Consider the following 17947-nt stretch of genomic DNA (forward strand, 5'->3'; position numbering starts at 1 on the left):
CCACGAGGCTAAAATTATCACTTAAGAATTTACTTCAGTGTTCTTCCAGTTTGGGGATGTTAGGATTTTAGTATTTATTGTTGGTTAATGCAGCAAATAATACTCAGTATCCTTAAAGGATATTGAAATATCTTGAGAGTTTTTTTTGTTAGTGTTTTGAATATTAGCATTTAACAAGTCTATTATATTTTAGGTTACACTAACACCAGTATGGAAAGGCATCTCCAGGCAAAATGATACCATTCTTCCACCATCTTCTCAGACACAACTACAAGGTAGTTCTGAGCTTTTAACGCTTGTGGCATCTACACCGAAAACAGGTACTTGATTTTCAATTATTTTATATTATAAAAATTCTATTTGGGGATAATGGTCTAAAACAAACTAGTTTTTGACTGTAAAATTGGATGTGTGTTTGCGGGGGGCGTGCATGTGTGTGACAGCATCCATGTGGAGGTCAGAGGACACCTTGTGACTGGTTCTCTCCTTTCATGTGGGCTCTGGGGACTGAAATCAAGTCCTGTTTCGTCAGACAGAAAGTGCCTTCATCCATTAAACTCTGTCCCTGGCTCAGTCTGTGAACAAGGGACAGCGCTTACTGTTTCCATTAGCTGAGGGTGGAGGACACAGAGTTTTAACTTTGTTTTGATACTTGAGCTCTGCTTGTACAAGAGAATCTGGGACCCCTCTTCAAGACAGGGACACTCGTGGCGACCAGCAGAAAGGATCACTAAACGTTTAAAAGGACTGAGTGTAAATAATTTTGCTTCTTAACCCTTGTTTCTGTTTCAACGGTTTGACTCTACAATCACAGAACAAAGGCAGCCACAGATAAGAAGCAACAACCAAAGTTCCCAATGGGGAAAGGCACGGGACTTAATGGACTCGTGGTTGAATTGTACCTAGCATTAAACAAGCATAACAAGTTGTTTACAGGAAATTCAGGGTCGGGGGTCCACAGCCCCCAACAGAAGCTAAATTAGTGTCTAGATGTTCCCCCCCCCCAAATTTTATTATAACCTAAATGCATTTCAATCAAGAGTGTAAAAAAGCCAAACCCATAATGGACAGATGGAAATAAAATAATAAAATTAGAGCAGAAATAACCAAAATAGGAGCAAAAAAGTAAGGAAGTGAAAGTTATATTTTAAAAAGATAAGACACCTACATTATCAACAGCAGGTGACTCACATATAGTTGGTGATGACGTGGGTATTGTAACCAATAGCACAGAAATACACAGATTATTACAGATAACTCCAAAAAACTATATCAACAGAGTAGAGGCTTAAAAGAAATGGACAAATCTCTGGGCACACATTCTCCCAAAACTGATCCATGAGCACATAAACTAACCTAAGAAGCAATGGGATTGGAGCACCAGTAAACAGTCTCCCATCAGATAAAAGCACCGGAACTGGATAACTATACTGCTGAATTTCTACCAAATCTTAGAGAATAATGAAAATCCTCAAATTATTCCATAGAGATAAACATAGAAAACATTTCTAATTCCTTAAAAACAATCGGTGCACGCGCACACACACTATGTGGTGCCAGTCCTTATCTTCTCATTCTTTTGACACAGGGTTTCTTGACTGCTGCATACACTGGGCTAGCTGGCCCATGAGTTTCTGAGAGTCTCCTGCCTGCTTCTGTCATCTCTCTTCCCCATGGCCATGATGGGGTTACAGATGTTTCTGCTATTCCATCTGCCTTTTATGTGATGTGTAGGAATCTAGATTTGGGTCTCCAAGCTTGCATAGCACGCACTGTAACTCAGTGAGTCACCATCTTGACCTGTTACCCAAATGTGATCAGGACACAACAACAAACTATAGCGCAGAATCCCTGGTGATTATATATGAATTCCTGACAATACAGTATCAAATCAAATTAATTACATATATCAAAAAGATATTTTCACCATTATAAAGTTGGATTCACAGCCAAACATTAGACAGAACTTGGAGACAACAGCAGAAGAGGAAAAAGAAGGACTGTGGGAGTCAGGGGTCAAGGACACCACAAGAAAACCCACCGAATCAACTAACCTGGGCTCATGGGGGTTCACAGAGACTGAATCGATAATCGAGAGCCTGTATAGGCCTGCGCTGGTTCCTCTGTATATATGTTGTGGGACAGGGTTTCTCTGTGTAGCTTTTGAGTCTGTCCTGAAACTCACTCTGTAGACCAGGCTGGCCTCAAACATACAAAATTCACCTGCCTCTGCCTCCCAAATGCTGGGATTAAAGGTGTATGCCACCACCGCCTTGTACCTTGGACTTCTTGTGGTAGCAGATGTGGTCTCTGACTCTTTTGACTGTTTTAGGGCCCTTTTCCTTCCACTTGGTTGCCTCATCCAGCCTTAATGTAAAGGAGGTGCCTAGTCTTATTGCAACTTGACATGTCATGTTTGGTTGTTATCCCTGGGAAGCCTGCCCTTTACTGAAAAAAAAAAAATGGTTGGCGGGGGGGGAGGGGGAAGGAGATTGAAGAAAGGGCCTGGGAGGAGAGGAAGGTGGGAAAACTGCAGTCAAGATGTAATAAATGAGGGAAGAATTAAAAAATACACTATTAAAAATTAAAGTTGGTTTCATCCTAGGGATGCAAAATGCGAGAATGATTCAGGGGGAGAAGGGTACACAATGGAATTAAATACTAAGGAAAGGAGTATTGAGCCTATACTGAGTGGCAGGGACTATAGATCAGTGAACGAGCATTGAATGATGTGTGTGGGGTTGGTCTTAACACAAAAACAAAACAAATCTAACTGTAACAAGAAATCAACCTACCCAGTTATGACAACCTATTTTTAAAATACTGTTGGCAAGGATGTAGACAACGAGAACTCTCATATGCTAAAGTAGTGTAGCTCTTACGGTGACCAGTCTGAGGCTCCTTACAAAACAGAATAGACCTAACATATGGTGCAACTGGCCCACTTCTCTGAATGCCCTCAAAGGGAATGAAATCCGTGCACCAGAGAGGGAAACCTCCAGGATGGGGCTTAAATATGAGCTTAAACATGAGCTAAAATATGGAATTATCCCAGGTACTCCTGCTCAGAAAGATGCACAGGTAGCAAAAAATATAGCTTTTGTATGAAATGTTTTATTAAGTCATAGAGAGGAATGGCATCTTGCCTTTTGCATCAAAATGGATGGAACCTGGAGGATTTGTATGAAATAAGCTGGTCCTTTCTTGTTTGTAGAAGTTAAATTCCTCTTGGCAGTAGAAGCTGGACCACTGGAAGTTGAGGAGGGTGTGTGGCGTTGGGGGAAGGTTGACAAAGGATGGTTGGCTTTAATCAATGCATACTATTTTGATGTATAGAAACATCACACTCTATTAATTTGCATAATTTGTGTTAATTTTAAAATCAGTTATGTCCTCTATGCTAGAAGAGACTTACCTGAAACAAGATTCAAGAAAATGATCCCATTTATCAGGAAAAAAAAATAATAGGCAAGAAAGTGAAAGTTCTGTATGTTGAAGAAGAAAAAGAAAAGATACTAACAAAAGTATTTGAAGAAGGTATGAATACATGGAAGGCTTTCTCATCTCCTGGACTGGAAGAATTGATGCTTTAAGAATATCACAGCATACAACAGAATTTGCAGTCTATGTGAAGCCTTTGTCAACATTCTAAATACAGTCTTCACTGAAATAGAAAAAGCTGAAAGATTGTACAAGACCCTGGAAAATCTCAAACTGCCACAGCAATCTTGGGAAGGAAGAGAGTGCAGATTCTCATGGCAAAACTCCCGCATTTCAATTCCTATCACAGAGGTATAGAAAGTAAAGTTGATGCAAAAAGATACAGGCCAGTTGGATCAAATACAAACACCATACATATGGTCAGCTAATCTTTGCCAAGAATGCTAAGCTAAATGATAGGGAAAGAAAAGTAATGAGTGCTCTAAGGAAAACTGGATATCTGCATGCAAAAGAGTAGAGTAAGACTTCAAAAAAAACCCCTCAAAATGGATTAAATGTAGCATTAGAAACTATTGCAGCATGACTCACAGTAACCAAGTTGTGGAACTAACTTAGGTGTCTATCAACAGAGGAAAGGATAAAGGAAATGTGGTAAGGGCTACAGAAATGGCTCACTGGATGCTCTTCCAGAGATCCCGGGCTCAATTCTTAGCGGCCACATTGGGCCTCACAACCATCTACAATTGGAGTTCCATGGGATCTAATGCCCTCTTCTGGTGTGCAGGCATACACGCAGACAGAACATCCATATGTGTGAAGTCTTTTTAAAAAGAAAGATGTGGTATATACACAAAGGGCTTTGATCATGTACCATGTCATTTTCGGGATAATTGCTGAAATGGAGCGAATCAGATTAAACGGTGCATCTGTGACAAGTCAAATGGTATTTTTGTTTTATGTGTCTGGCTGTCTTAACTGCTTGTATGTATGTGTGCCATATATGTACCTGATCCCCATGGAGGCCAGAGGGAGGGTATCAGAATCCTTGGAACTGGAGTAAAAGATGGTTGTGAGTTGCCACATGGGTGCTGGGAATCAAACTGGGGATCTCTGAAAGAGAAGCCAGTACCCTTAATCCCCAAATCATCTCTTCAGTCCCTAAATGTCCTTATCGGTGGGTCCTAGACTTTATAGATACGTTAAGTCATAGAAACATATGACATGAAAGTAGAAGGAAAGTTGTCTGTAGAGCAGAGGGGACTAATAGGCAAGTGGGTATTGGGGCAATGCGCTCAAAGAGTAAGACATCCGTGCGTGAAATGGCTGACGGGACCCACATAAAACAAGGGAACTGTGATGTTCTTGAAACAAAGCATAGGGAAACTGCTCCTTGACGTTGGTCTTGGCAATGACTTTTTTAGATATGACACAGAAGCAGACACAGAAGTCAATAAGACTGCATCAACAGGAAAGTGATTGTAGGGCCGGGGAATGTCTGACCACTTACAGAGAAGGCATTTGTATATAACTGGTCAATTGTTGATATTCAAAACCCGTAAGGAACTTGCAGTTCTGATGTGAAAAAAATTAAAAATGAATGAAATACCCAAATGCCCACCAAATCTATAAAAATGTGCTCAATGTCATTAACCCAAACCCATAGTAAGAGAGTAACAACTTAAATGTTTACTAGTGAACGGGTGGTTGACAAAAATGTGGTGTGTGTATGATTCTATCCCGTGTTCTATAGAAAAGGAAGTCTTGCCTTTGTGGAAAAGATGAATCTAAAGAATGTTTCACTACATGGAATGAGGCAAATGGAGAGATGCTGTTGTGTGATCCTTACCTATGTGTGGAATCTAAAAATTTCAAAACCCTAAGAAGCAGAAAATAAAATGTTTACCATGTGGGTGGAGAATTGGAGATGTCAAAGCACGCAAATCTTACATCTTCAGATGAACAATTTCTGTAGGTGGCAAATGATGTGTTAGATTAATTTGTAGTGATTAATGGTGTATTAATCAGCAAGTGATGTATGGGTGTATCAAGTCACCACACACAGGAAAGAGTAACCCAATCAAGGAGGCAACTTAAGTCAGAAGAGAGAGAAGCAAGGTTGGGTAGAACCCTTGTCCATGTTCTTAGGGGCAGATGGGCAATCACTGAGGCAACTGGTCAAACCGAGGCGAATGACTATTCATTTTATGTAAGGGCATACAAGCCCAATGAGTATACGTGCCCCAAGAGACGCAAAACTTTTGTCTTTAGGACTGTTCCTCGTCTTTTAATGATGAGATCTGGTAGAGCAGCCCCAGAATGCTACTTGCCTTAATTTCTTATTCTATCTACTGAACTTGGAATTGTTTTCTCTAATATTCAGAACTTGGAACTCCTCATCCATTGGGCAGTTTCTTTTCCTTAGAGCACCCAGAAGTTGAAGAAAATGTCCCTCAGGTACAGCTTATTATTCTTTCAGTTTTCTAGAATTAAAATCACCCTTGCATAAAACCATTGCTTATTGTGTTGACATGACACTACAGTACCACTTTTTTATTTTACAAGTATGTACGTGTACCAATTGTATATGTCTGTATTTTGTGTTCTAGATTGTGAGCCAAGAATTGTTCATGGAAAACAGCATCAAACACAAGCTGGAAAATTCAGAATACGGAGGTGGTTGAGTAATTCTTTTTTTTTTTTTTTAACAGAAAAAAAAGTGAAATTAGTCTGGGCCATTTTTAGATTGCATCAGATAAAACTCATCTTGCACGTGTTCCTTTCATCTGTGTTTTACAAAGGGATATTCTTTGATTTCATGATCTAATTCCTCTAATTTACCTTCAGGTCCCAACATTTTCTCTTCTGCTTTCTAACCAATCAGGATTTACTCTGAAATTTCTGATTGGGTAATTGAATTTTTCAGTTCCAGCTTCATAGCATCTTGGATTCTCTTCAGTATTTCTATCTTTTTATTGTAGCCACTTTTTGAATTCTTAGTTGTCTTTATCATCTCATTCAGCATGCTTGTATTTTCTTGGGTTTTAAGCAGGCGTTTCTCCTCTCCCCTAGAAGTTCATTGTGTGTTCTTATCCTCTTTAAACTCCCTGAATTCTTTGGTCATGTTGTTTGTTGTTTACATTTTATGTCATTGGGCTCATCTAGGTAATTCTCCTTAGCAAAGATGTCCATAGTTCTTGGTTCTGGGAGTGTAAATGGAGACTGTGCTTTCATTTTCTGGTCACCCAGACCCAAACAATCACACAGAAACTATATTAATGACAACCCTGTTTGACTGATGGCTCAGACGTATTTTTAAATAGCTCTTATATCTTAAATTAACCAATTTCCATTAATCTGCATATCACCACAAGGTTGTGGCTTACAGGTAAGGTTCTGGCATCTTTCTCCTTTGGCAGCTACGTGGTGTCTCTCTGACTCAACTTTCTCCCTGCATTCAGTTTAGTTTTTCCACCTACCTATATTCTGCCCTGCCATAGGCCAAAGCAGCTTCTTTATTAACCATTGTTAACAAAACATATTCACATTCACAGCATACAGAGGGGGATTCCACATCAAGGGAGAGTCATGTCCTGGCCTCTCATAGTTTGTGTTTTGTGATGTGACCTGGGCACGTGGATTTATTTGACTGATTGTACATCTGACCAGCCTCTATTGAGTGGAAGTTTTGGCTATTGTCCAAGACTGGTTGCCTTCAGATCTGGTCTGAAGAGTTTTCAGGTCAATCCTTCGGGTGTTTTGCCTTGAGTTTTGGCAGGAGAGATTGGGTTGATTCTAGTTCACTGGTAACCAAAAAGCAAGAGAATGTCACTCCAAGCTTGGTCTGAGCATAGAAACCAGATCTACTTACTGGTAGACTATGCGTGTGGTGGCTCTTTCTGGTGAGTAGGGGGGACATGCCTGCCTGTTATGACAGTAGGGGCTACTAATGCTCAGCCTGGAAGTAGGCATCCGATGGACTCACCCTGCTGCTTCCTTCCTGTGCAACTCCAGATGGTCCTGTGTGGGGGTCTGGGGAATTTGCCTGGCAAACTTCCCCTGCTGTGAGATTCCCAATGGGCTGGAGCAGAGAGGAGAGGTGGTCTGGCAAAGTCACCCAGCTGGTTTGTACTCCTGCACCGTTTTAGATGGGCTGAGAGTTGTGTGGGGTCTACCATGTTTTCTTTAGTTAATTCATCTGTTGACGAACACGTAGGCTCATGCTATAACTTGGCTGTTTTGAATGGTGCTTCAAATGGATGACCAGGTGTCTCAGTAGTATGCAGACTTAGGGTCCATCGGATATAGGCCCAGGAACGGTGTGGCTGTGTTGTGTGGTCGTTCTGTTCTTAGTGTTTTGAGGACTCTTCCTACTGCTGCCCACAGTGGTTGCACTAAATATGTTCTCAACAACACTGGTCAATAATGCCACCCCATCCTTACAGTATCTGTTGTTCTCTTAATGACTGAAGTGAGATCGAATTTCAGTGTGTTTTTTATTTGCATTTCTCTGGTGACTAGAACTGTTACATGTTTTTTAATATGTTTACTGACCATTTATGCTTAATTTTTGAAAACCATCTGCCTAATTTTTTTATCGGCCTAATTTCTTTGTTAATTTATCGACTGTATTATTTGTATATGTTTTGGAGTTCTTTATTATTATTTCTAAACACTTGCCCCCTGCTGGATATATAGCTGGAAAAGAGATTCTTTCATTCTAAAGGTCTCTTCATTCTTTAATTGTCCCCCTTGCTATGCAAAGGCTTTCAGGTTTTGTGCAATTTCATTCTTTGATTCTTACAGTGATTTTGTAAGCAATTGGAGTCCTTTTAGAAAGTTCTCATCTATACCTAGTTCTCAAAGTGCTTTTCCTGTGTTTTTTATCCCCTAGTTTTAGAGTTTCAGATCTTATAGTGACATCTTTCATACAATTCAAGTTGACTTTTTATAGAAAGTAAGGGTTAAGGATCTAGTCTCGCCCTCATATGTGTGCCTAACCCCCAGCACCAATTGTTGAAGAGGTACTAAAAGCTATCTACAGATTCAGTGCAGGTTCTATCACACTTTAGGTGACACTCTCCATAGAAGTGTGTATGTGTGTGTGTGACCTTAAAGTTTAAAAGACCTAAATCACCAAAGCATCCCAAACAGGAGGAGAAAAACTGAAGGTATCACCGTACCTGACTGCAAATAATTCCACACAGTAACAAAAACAATATGGTACTGACAGAAAAACACAGAGGTCAGTGGAAGGAATGGAGGATTCACAAATGAAGCCACAGCTACAAGCGTCTGGAAATAGTCTTGCTGTCCACTCTTCTGGCTTTATTGAGAATACTATGTTTAGCGAGTCTGTCTGGACCTTGTGAAGCGGAGAATTCCTAAATGTGCCTGAGCTCATCAGAGGGATGTCTGTGACCAGACATCAGTAGACACCAGTGCTTTGATGCGTTGGCGGTGCTTGGTCCTCCAGCCCCATCATAAGCAATTAGTAACGAGGAGGAAATGAGGCTCATTTGTGCTGTATTGTGTTAGATATTAATTGGCAAAGAGAGGTCCACAGCCAGCGATAGTGCAATAAATAAATGACTGCAGGGGTACCCACCCCCAAATGGGACAGCCACAACACAACTCCGACACCCAAGACTCAGGGACATCACACAAGTGGAGGTGGGAATGTGGAGGGGGGCTTGAGGACTGGGACTAACGCTGTGTAGCAGTTTCTTCTGCACAGGACAGGGATGTCATACCCATGAACTTGTGGCAACATGGCTGCCCACACCATACCAATTGACATACCATGATAGATGCAGGAAAACCTCACAAGGCCCACCCTAGGTGAAGAGCTACTGGACCTCAATGGCCGCTGAGGGAGAGAGAAATAATTTTTTTTTCTTTCAGGGATAAGACCTTAATCCCAAGGAGTCAGCCCTAAATGCATGAACACAAATGCAGTACTAACTAAATTCTGTCGGAAGTTCTCATGTATGTGTGTGTCTGTAGAGGCTATGAGTGTAAGAGGGGTAGATTGGGGTATGCAGGAAGAATTGGTTGGGAGGAGGGTTGCAGAAAGACCCAAATCAGCATAAAGCAGTGTAGATGCAGTGGGCGCATATATAAACCCCTGGAAGAAAAGAAGACAAGATACATCAACACGAGAAATACGCACACAAGAGTTTCAACGCAGTGCTGTTCATGTTTAGAGATGCCAGATGGAAGTATTGCTGCCCCGAAGCAATCAAGATTAGAAGATGCTCCAGGATCCCCCGCTGTGACAGGTGACTCCATGCACCCAACCAGCACCTAAGGGAGGGATGACGGATGTATCTGTTCTTAATGTACCAACGTGAATTACAAAAGCTACATTCTAAGATCACCAGGGCTACTACAGCCTGCATGCTAAGCATTTTGTTCTTTCTGAGATGAACAAATTGTTCCACAAATTGTAGATAAAAGCAAGCACCCTCCCATTCTAGCATTTTGAGGTCTGTACCGTAGCTCCTCTCTACCATCTGCAGGGACTAATATTAGAGACTTCTGTCTAGTCGATAGTTATTACATTTGTGTGCATACATAGTTCATAAAGAGAGTGACCTGGCATGTGTATGTGAACTTGGCCAGCTTTCTGGATGAGTAGTACTATGTGTTGAAATGAAGGGCTTCAAAAAGATAAACTGGGAAGCCCAGAGGCATAAGGTTATGATTTGAGACAACCTGCATTCTATTCCTGGAGCCGCTGGTGTGGACTTGCAGAAGTCACATGGTGTCCATGTTTCATGCGAATCCTAGAAGCACCTACTATGGTTTTTGTAAGGAATGAATGAGTTGGGGAATGCAAATCCTTAAGAGACCTCTTATATGCGTAGGTTAAGTCTGGTACCCAGAAACTCTGTTAGGTCACCCCCATTGGCGTGACCTGCTCTAGCCTCTGTTATTTATGGACACACCTACGCATGCTGTAGTGCATGTGTGGGGGTCAGAGGACAACTTTCGGTGCCAGTTTTGTCCTTACACCATTTGGGATCCAAGGATTGAACTCTGCATCAGGTGAGGTGACAAGTGTCCTCACCCACTGAGCCATTTCACTGTCCCCCCGTTGTGTATTCTTACAACTTCCTGTGATACCCAAGCCTGTTTGCGGACACAGCATGACCTGAGCTGACTTAAGGTGCTGAGGAGGTTAGGATGGAATGAACATTTGAAAGAGGGTGGGATTTGGTGGGAGGTAGCATGAGGTGCTTGTCTGACTCATTCAGTATGAGCTCGCTAGTGTGGTCCTGGTCAGGGTCAGCCATGTTCCAGAATCAGATCCCAATAGCTAGTTGGGGGGTGTGTATGGTTTATGTCTGTGCTTCTGAAAAAGTGGTCCATCCTCTGGCCCAGCAGGTAGACCAAGAATGTCTACCTGAGCATTTTTTGTTATCTTTAATATTTTATTTTTGTTTATCAGATATTTCTACTCCATCCCAAGAAGATGTGCCAGAGAGCGCAAATAGCTCTGCTTTGAAAACAGCCCTTGAGAACTTCACTAGAGACATGAAAAGAAAATTTGAGGTATCTGTCCACTAAATCAGGAAGTAAAAAGTGAGCCAGAAAAACACTGTATGGCCTCACCAATATATGTAATATCTACAAAACTTGAATGAGAAGGCCAAGTATTGGAAGGTGGTTAACAGGAACTGGGGTGGGGGATGGGCAGACACTGGTCAGCAGGTGCAAACGGACTGAGCCATCTCTCCAGTTCCACGTTTTCAGTTTGTCAACTGCATCACCGATAAAGCTGGGCAAAAAGGCGATAGAAAGAAACTTGGTTCACTCTGGATTTAGCGGGCCAAGCTCCTTTCATTCTTCAGTGCAATCTCCTTCACATATGAAGGTCTCCTGGGTGGGAGGCAGGGGCACTCATCTTGGCTGTGGTCCTGATTTTTCTCGCCATTCTGCACTGTAATTTGTATTGATAAGACTACTCCCTGTCCATTCTCTCCAGTGGGACCAAATGTTCTTGGCTTGGTTTCACTGGTGGCATTCCCAGAAGGCAGTGATTTGGCCACAGGGACAAATTAAGGAGGGGACTGTGTGCGGGAGAGCAGACTCGAAGACACGGGAGGGGAATGTGGGAGGGTGTCTGGTAACAGCAGGTCTTTGAGGCCCTGGGTGTAAAAGCCACCGCGGCTTTGTCTGTGAGATGCATATCACAGCAATTTTAGGCTCCTGTGACCTTATCCTATGTGAAAGTCCCCAATGATGTCTATATTAGCACATTTGAGAAAAATATCATCCCCAGCCAATATCTCTCTAATAATTTAGGAAACCTCTAGAATTCCAGAATCCTGCCAATGTATAATGGGCATATTATATATAATTGTACCAGTAGTGTGGATATAGTGTTTTATCAATAGTATGAATATAGTACATATACAGTATGAATATAGTGTATCAATAGTGTGAATATAGTATATATGTAGTATAAATAGAGTATTGTATCAATAGTATGAATATAGGGTTTTCTAGTTTCTCAAGTTCTTTATCACACCAAATGCCTGGAATGTACACAGGGTGATGCCGTACTGAGTCTCTTGGTAGGAATGTTTCCTTCGAGCATCACTGTGTGCTGCTGGTGCCTTGCTAACACAGTAAACACTCAACTTATGCACCATGTTTACCCAAATACCATTAGTCTGTTCTTTTGTGTGTTATGGCGTTAGCTCAAGCAGAAAGAAATTCCACTTTCTTCAGAGAAGGCGAAGGACATGCCAGGCTGCCTCGTCAGACTTTGGAACCAGATATACACGCACAGGTAAATACTGGATTGAAAAGCAGAGCTGTGGGAGTGAGGCAGCATTTATCTTGGGACCATTATGTGTGTGTGTGGGGGGGGGGGTAAGGAAGTACAGTGTGAGGGGGAGGTGAGAAGAGAGCTGAACTCAGCATTCTCCTCCGGCCTCCTCATGATCTACCAGTGACCAGTCCTAAAGCAGGCGTCTTTGAAAATAGTAGTCTACTTGTGAAGACAGTGCAGGCCCGGGGAGCCATGCAAAACAGACTGAAGTGTGCTATGTCCATCCCACCGACCGTCACCCAACCAAGGGAAGAAACTCATGTTTTTTAGTTAAAATATAGTCACACCACTCTCTCCCTTCCCTTTCCATTCCTGAGCCTCTCTCAAATACCTCCCTTCCAACTCCTTTCATGTCACCCCTCTCTCAAAAGGATAGCCTCCTTTTCTTGGATTATTATTGTTACATGCATGTGTGTGTACACACCCACCCACCCACCAACCCACCAATACACGGGCTAAACATGAATGAACCTTGAAAACATTATCCTCAGAGACAGACACCGGGTCCTAGAGGGTGATTATTGGATGGCTCCACTTGAATGAGAGGCACCTACTGAAATGAGGAATTCTAGAGACAGCAGACTCCAGAGAGGCAGACTTTTATGTTTCTCATGACAAGAACACTTTGTAAATGTGTAACGGTGAGGCTGCGAGCACCATGAATGAGCCTAGCACTTTGAATTGCCCTCTTAAACATGATTAGAAGGGTAAATTTTATGTTATGCTGTGTTAAGACGATATAATACATATAACACCCTTATGACTGAGTCAGTAGGGTGTGCCACTATGCCTGATTTCAGAGAAGTGAAGAAGGGCTTTTGTGTAATTAGAGTCCGCTTAGAACAACCACTATGGAAGCAGTTTTTAGTAGGATCTGGGAACAAAGATATGAGTGGAAAGGGGAAGAAGAATTTAGAGATTGCTCCATGTTGGAGCGAGTGCTTGAGATGGGGGGAGGAGAGGGGATATTTGCTTAACTGAAATAGAAACATTCTTGGGATTAAAATGCATTATTTGAGTAAGAATTTATAATTTTTTCCAAGTTCTTGTATACATGCAATGGCCAGGCAAAGCCATGGAGGACCCTGGTTTTGACGAGTTCCTGTTGTATTTTAAGGACCTTACCATCAGCCATATATCCACTCAGCTAACAAACACTGAACACTAATGCCAGGTGCTCACTCCATGCTTAGTGTGCGAGGGCCAACTGCGAGGGCCAGCTATGAAGTAACTTTCTGATTATTAACAGAGACCTTAGGTAGCCAGGCATGGTGGCCCATGCCTGTAATTCCAGCACTTCAGAGGCTGAGGCAGTTTTCGGTCAGAGGCTGCCACAGTTTTCGGTCAGTCTGGGATATGCAATGAGTTTTAGATCAGGCTGAGATCGTGCAGTGAGACCCTGTTGCAATAAAACTAGGCCCCATGTGCACAGGTGTACACATTTTGACTCATGGTTTTGGAGGATTCAATCTGTGATGAACTGGCCCTGTTTCTTGGGTCCTGTGTTAGAGGAAGGAAGGTATCATGGCAAGAATGGATAGGAGAGAAAACTGTTCAACTGACAGGAAATAAAAATAAAAGAGTCCCACACCTCAGACTCCTTTGAGGATGTTCATAATGATCTCAGACCTCCCAGTAGGCCCTACCTCTGTCACTTTCTAGTAATGTTCCCTTGGAACAAAGATTTTTAATATTCTACATCCAAATAAACAGAAAACCACAGGAGATCTGTTTATCTGGAGCATCCGGCCTAAAGGAAAAGAGACAGCATGCCAACAGATGAGCCATTTCAACAGTAGTTAGACACAGAATGGTGACTGTTGGAAATGGGTGCCGGAACCTACCTGACCACGGCTCTCACAGCAGCGCAAGGCCAGACAGAGGAAAGCAAGCAGACAGTAGAAGGGGAGGGATGGCATCCGGTCTCCTTCCTAGAACCATCTCTCCTATACTGTGATGACATCGTGGCTCCCTCTGGGCGCTGCCAGGGGCTCGGGAGAGTTCACCGAGTCTCTGGGATCAGGGATCACTGAACATGGAAAGGTGGGAAGAGAAGAAAGGTGCCATTACGCTTTAAGGCAAGACTATCTGATGAATGTGTTCTCATGGGGCTATTCTGTCATACCCAATTGCTCCCACTGAAGGCTGTTGCTTTCACGTTTGGCAGACTGAACAAGCTGGAGAGGTTTCACAGTTCGGTTCTTCAGGAGCTGAGCAACTTGGAGGAGAATCTTCAGGGTCTCAAAGGCCTCGAAGAGGATGCTCTGGCAAGTTCCTTGTTTGTCCTGTCTCTGGGAAGAAAGAGAACATTTTCTAGGAAAAAGAAGCACTGAGTGTTTAGCTAAAAATCTTTATTCCATTTTAGGAGTTCTGGGAGAAACAGTCGGCTGACTTGGAGTCATTCTGTGATCAGCAAGAGCTGAGGTACCTTGAAAACTAGTCTTTCTAGAAGTATCTTTTTGTTGCTGTTTGTTAGAAACTGTAAGGTTTCAATATGGAGCCTGGAGGTCTTAGAACTCACTATGTATTCCAAGCTGGCCTGAAACTCACAGAGATCTTCCAACTCTGTCTCCTGGGTGCTGAGATTAAAAGTATAAACCATCACATCTGGCTCATTATGGTATTTCAAACATGTAACAATTTTATTTGTTGTGTGTGTATTATGATGAAGGATGTAGCTTGCATGTCAGCACACACATTTAGGAACAATTTTGTGGGGTTTCTTATCTCACCTTTAAATGCGCTCCCTGGCTCAAACTCAGGCTTGTATAGCAAGCATCCCGATCCACTGGACCATCTTGTGGCCCCAATACGACATTTTCATGTACATACAGAACACACTTAGCTCAGATTTACTCCTGTCACTTCCTCTTGTCCACCCTCTGTGCCTGCTGGTCCCCTCCTTCTCAGGAACTAGTTTCCATGTCTTTGTACAGGAACACAGATAAGGGGTTGTTTGCAGGAGCATGGACAGCTGGTATGGTGCCACACCACTGTCTCCATTTTGTATTTGCTTTTGAGCCCTGCTATGGGAAACCACTGCATGGTGGTGCGGCTGCAATAATGGGAAAAACAACGTGTTAATGTTACTTCAGAGTTTTGGCTTCCCAGGACCTCAGGTTCCTTATGGGCTCCTCAACCCACAGTTTGAGAGCAGCTCTGCATTAAGTCTCAGAGAAGTCTTCGAAAACAGGAAAGGCTCGTTTATTTCAATTATCCCCAACTCCCAGTTTAAGCAACCCACTCTTCAGTTAGCATTGTTAGATAGTAATTATTGTTTACATTTATCTCCCTTTGATTCAGGCCTCTGGGGGAATTTAGAATGTCTTAGGGACATTCTATCCACATGTACAGCCTTAAGCTTTTGGTTTTAATCTCTTTTCTTTCTAAGGTAGGAAAAGACTGTTCCCTGGCTTGCAAATGGCAGATGAGAATGCTGTTTTTAGTTCACTCTGAGTGATGGCTGGGCTCACTGCTCTCGGCTGAGTGCTCAATGTTTAATATCCCTGCAAGAGGTTAGGGAACTCAGTCAACATCACACAGGTATCCAGTGAGCGCCCCCGTCAGGTGTTCATCTCAATAATAGCATTATCTGTTTTCCTGGAGATTTACCAAGGACACCCTCAACCTCTAGCCTTGGAGTTAAGGGCTTGAGTGGTGATGAGTGCCATAAAAGTATGAGCTAGTGGTACTGATAGAGACAATTCCTAAAATAGACCGAAGTGGAAATATAAATGAATCTTTTCTGTTGATAAAAGATAGTAATTGGGTTGACACAAACCCTCTCCGGCATTGTCATGTAACAATCTACAGAGTAAGCCTGTGGTACATATGTAGATATACATTCTTGTTTTTAACGTGCCTGATATGACTATAATAAGTGATGAATCAATTTCTTCCAGGTTTAACTCAGCTCAGCCTTTATGAGGATAGCCAAAGCCTGGCTTTATGACTGTACCCCTCAGGTAGGTACAGACATTGGCATTGTTCAGTCTTTGTGAACTAAGCCCTGAAAAACCCTGATGCTTTTAACTTCCTTTCTGTTCTGAGCTTCCTCCAGCCCTACACTCAGGGCCTTGGGTCAGTCATTCAGTTTTTAGAGTTCTACCTGCCCCAGTCTATCAAACACTGCACTAAACACGGAGATGCGGTGGCTGATTAGCATGCAGATACATTCCTGCCAAATCAAAGTCCTAAACCAGTGAGATGGCTCAGTAGGTAAAGGCATTTGCTACTGAGCCTGAAAACCTGAATTCAATCTCTGGAACCCACATGGTGGAAAAGAGACTCCTGGAAATTGTTCCCCAACCTCTGCACATGTTACACACGCATGCGCGTACACACACACACAGACACACACATGCTGGCACACAGGCTCATGTTCACATTCGTATGCATGCAAACACACACATATTTGCTGGCATGCAGGCTCGTATTCACACTCGTATGTGTGCATACACACATACACACACCAAAAAAAATCAAAACAATAACATGTTATTAGAGAGATGACTCAATGGTTAGGAGCTTTGCTGCTTTCCAGAAGTCAGTTCCCAGCACCCACATGGAGACTCACAAACATCCCCAATCTCAGGATCTGATTCCCTCTTCTAGACTATTTAAACACTGCATGCATATGGTGTGCAGACATGTTACATGCAGGCAAAAACCCACACATAAAATATCACACAATAATTCCATCTACAAAATAACCTTATGTTTGGGTAAGTACATTGAATCTGGTAAGTCACAGCATTAGGAATATATTCATTTATAGTTTATCTTGCCTAAGTATGCCGAGTGGTTTCCTCATCTGGTTTCTAATCTCTGCTTTCTTACTAACAGTTAAGCATAGAACTAACTGAAGGGCTGTGTTTAAGACTGTGAGCTCCCAGGATGTCAGAGTCACGGACACGGCTCTCAAAAAGGAAAGGAGTGATGGTCTTGTTGACTGTGAGTTCTAAGGGCCCAAGAGGTGTGATGGTTGTGCCTTGACCAATCACTGTTTCTCCATTTCCTTTTCCACCAGGACAATAGCCTGAGGAGGGAGCTGGAGTCTGTGGTGCCTTGGCCCAGGAGCCTTCCTTCCCAGCTATGCTCGGCTCAACCAGCCACCATCAGCTGCTGAGCCAGGGCAGGAGAGGGAGGGATGGGGCGGGTTCACAGTTCCTACTGCGTTATCCATTTGTTCACAGAAACTAAGCCTTTTATTCAGACGTGGCCTAATAATAGAAAAATCCAAGATGTTCAGCAATTTCAAGTGGTTTACTTTTCATGTAATTTAAGAGGAGCAAACTTTATTTTAACTGGAGAAATGCCTTCGAGTTTTGCGGGAACCAGACCTTTAGCAGGAGCATCTGCAGAGAGATTATTTCATAAACCCCTTTAAGGGAAAAATAACCTGAAACCAGAACGCGATGGGATCACTTTGACATGAAATTGTAAGGGGGACAGCTTTGCCCTTCAGGCATTTCTGCTTCTCCAGTTCTCTACTCCAGGCATGCTCAGTAGAGGAGACATATTCCCCCTGAGGCCACTGCTAAATTCTCCCATGAAGTTTGTGTGCAGAGGGCTGCATGGACACCGGGGCACCTAAATCTATTTTAGAGAAGTTAAAGCAAAGCCCATTTCATCTAAGGCCACTCACGAAGTCAGATGAGTTGTGGC

At 42.6% G+C, this 17947-nt stretch overlaps 1 protein-coding gene across 1 annotated transcript in view; it reads left to right on the forward strand.

Annotated features, from left to right (window-relative positions):
• Positions 1–17357, forward strand: part of Sycp2l (synaptonemal complex protein 2 like) — a 52301-nt gene extending 34944 nt beyond the window's left edge. Inside the window, exons 23-30 of the mRNA XM_057787072.1 lie at positions 194–320; positions 9645–9719; positions 10892–10995; positions 12147–12238; positions 14448–14547; positions 14646–14704; positions 16183–16245; positions 17310–17357. Of these exons, the coding sequence (XP_057643055.1) occupies positions 194–320; positions 9645–9719; positions 10892–10995; positions 12147–12238; positions 14448–14547; positions 14646–14704; positions 16183–16207 (582 nt within the window). The 3' untranslated portion in view covers positions 16208–16245; positions 17310–17357. The remainder of the gene's footprint in view (positions 1–193; positions 321–9644; positions 9720–10891; positions 10996–12146; positions 12239–14447; positions 14548–14645; positions 14705–16182; positions 16246–17309) is intronic.
• Positions 17358–17947: the final 590 nt, after the last annotated feature.

The sequence above is a fragment of the Chionomys nivalis genome, chromosome 13 (assembly GCF_950005125.1).
Source record: "Chionomys nivalis chromosome 13, mChiNiv1.1, whole genome shotgun sequence".
NCBI lineage: Eukaryota > Metazoa > Chordata > Mammalia > Rodentia > Cricetidae > Chionomys > Chionomys nivalis.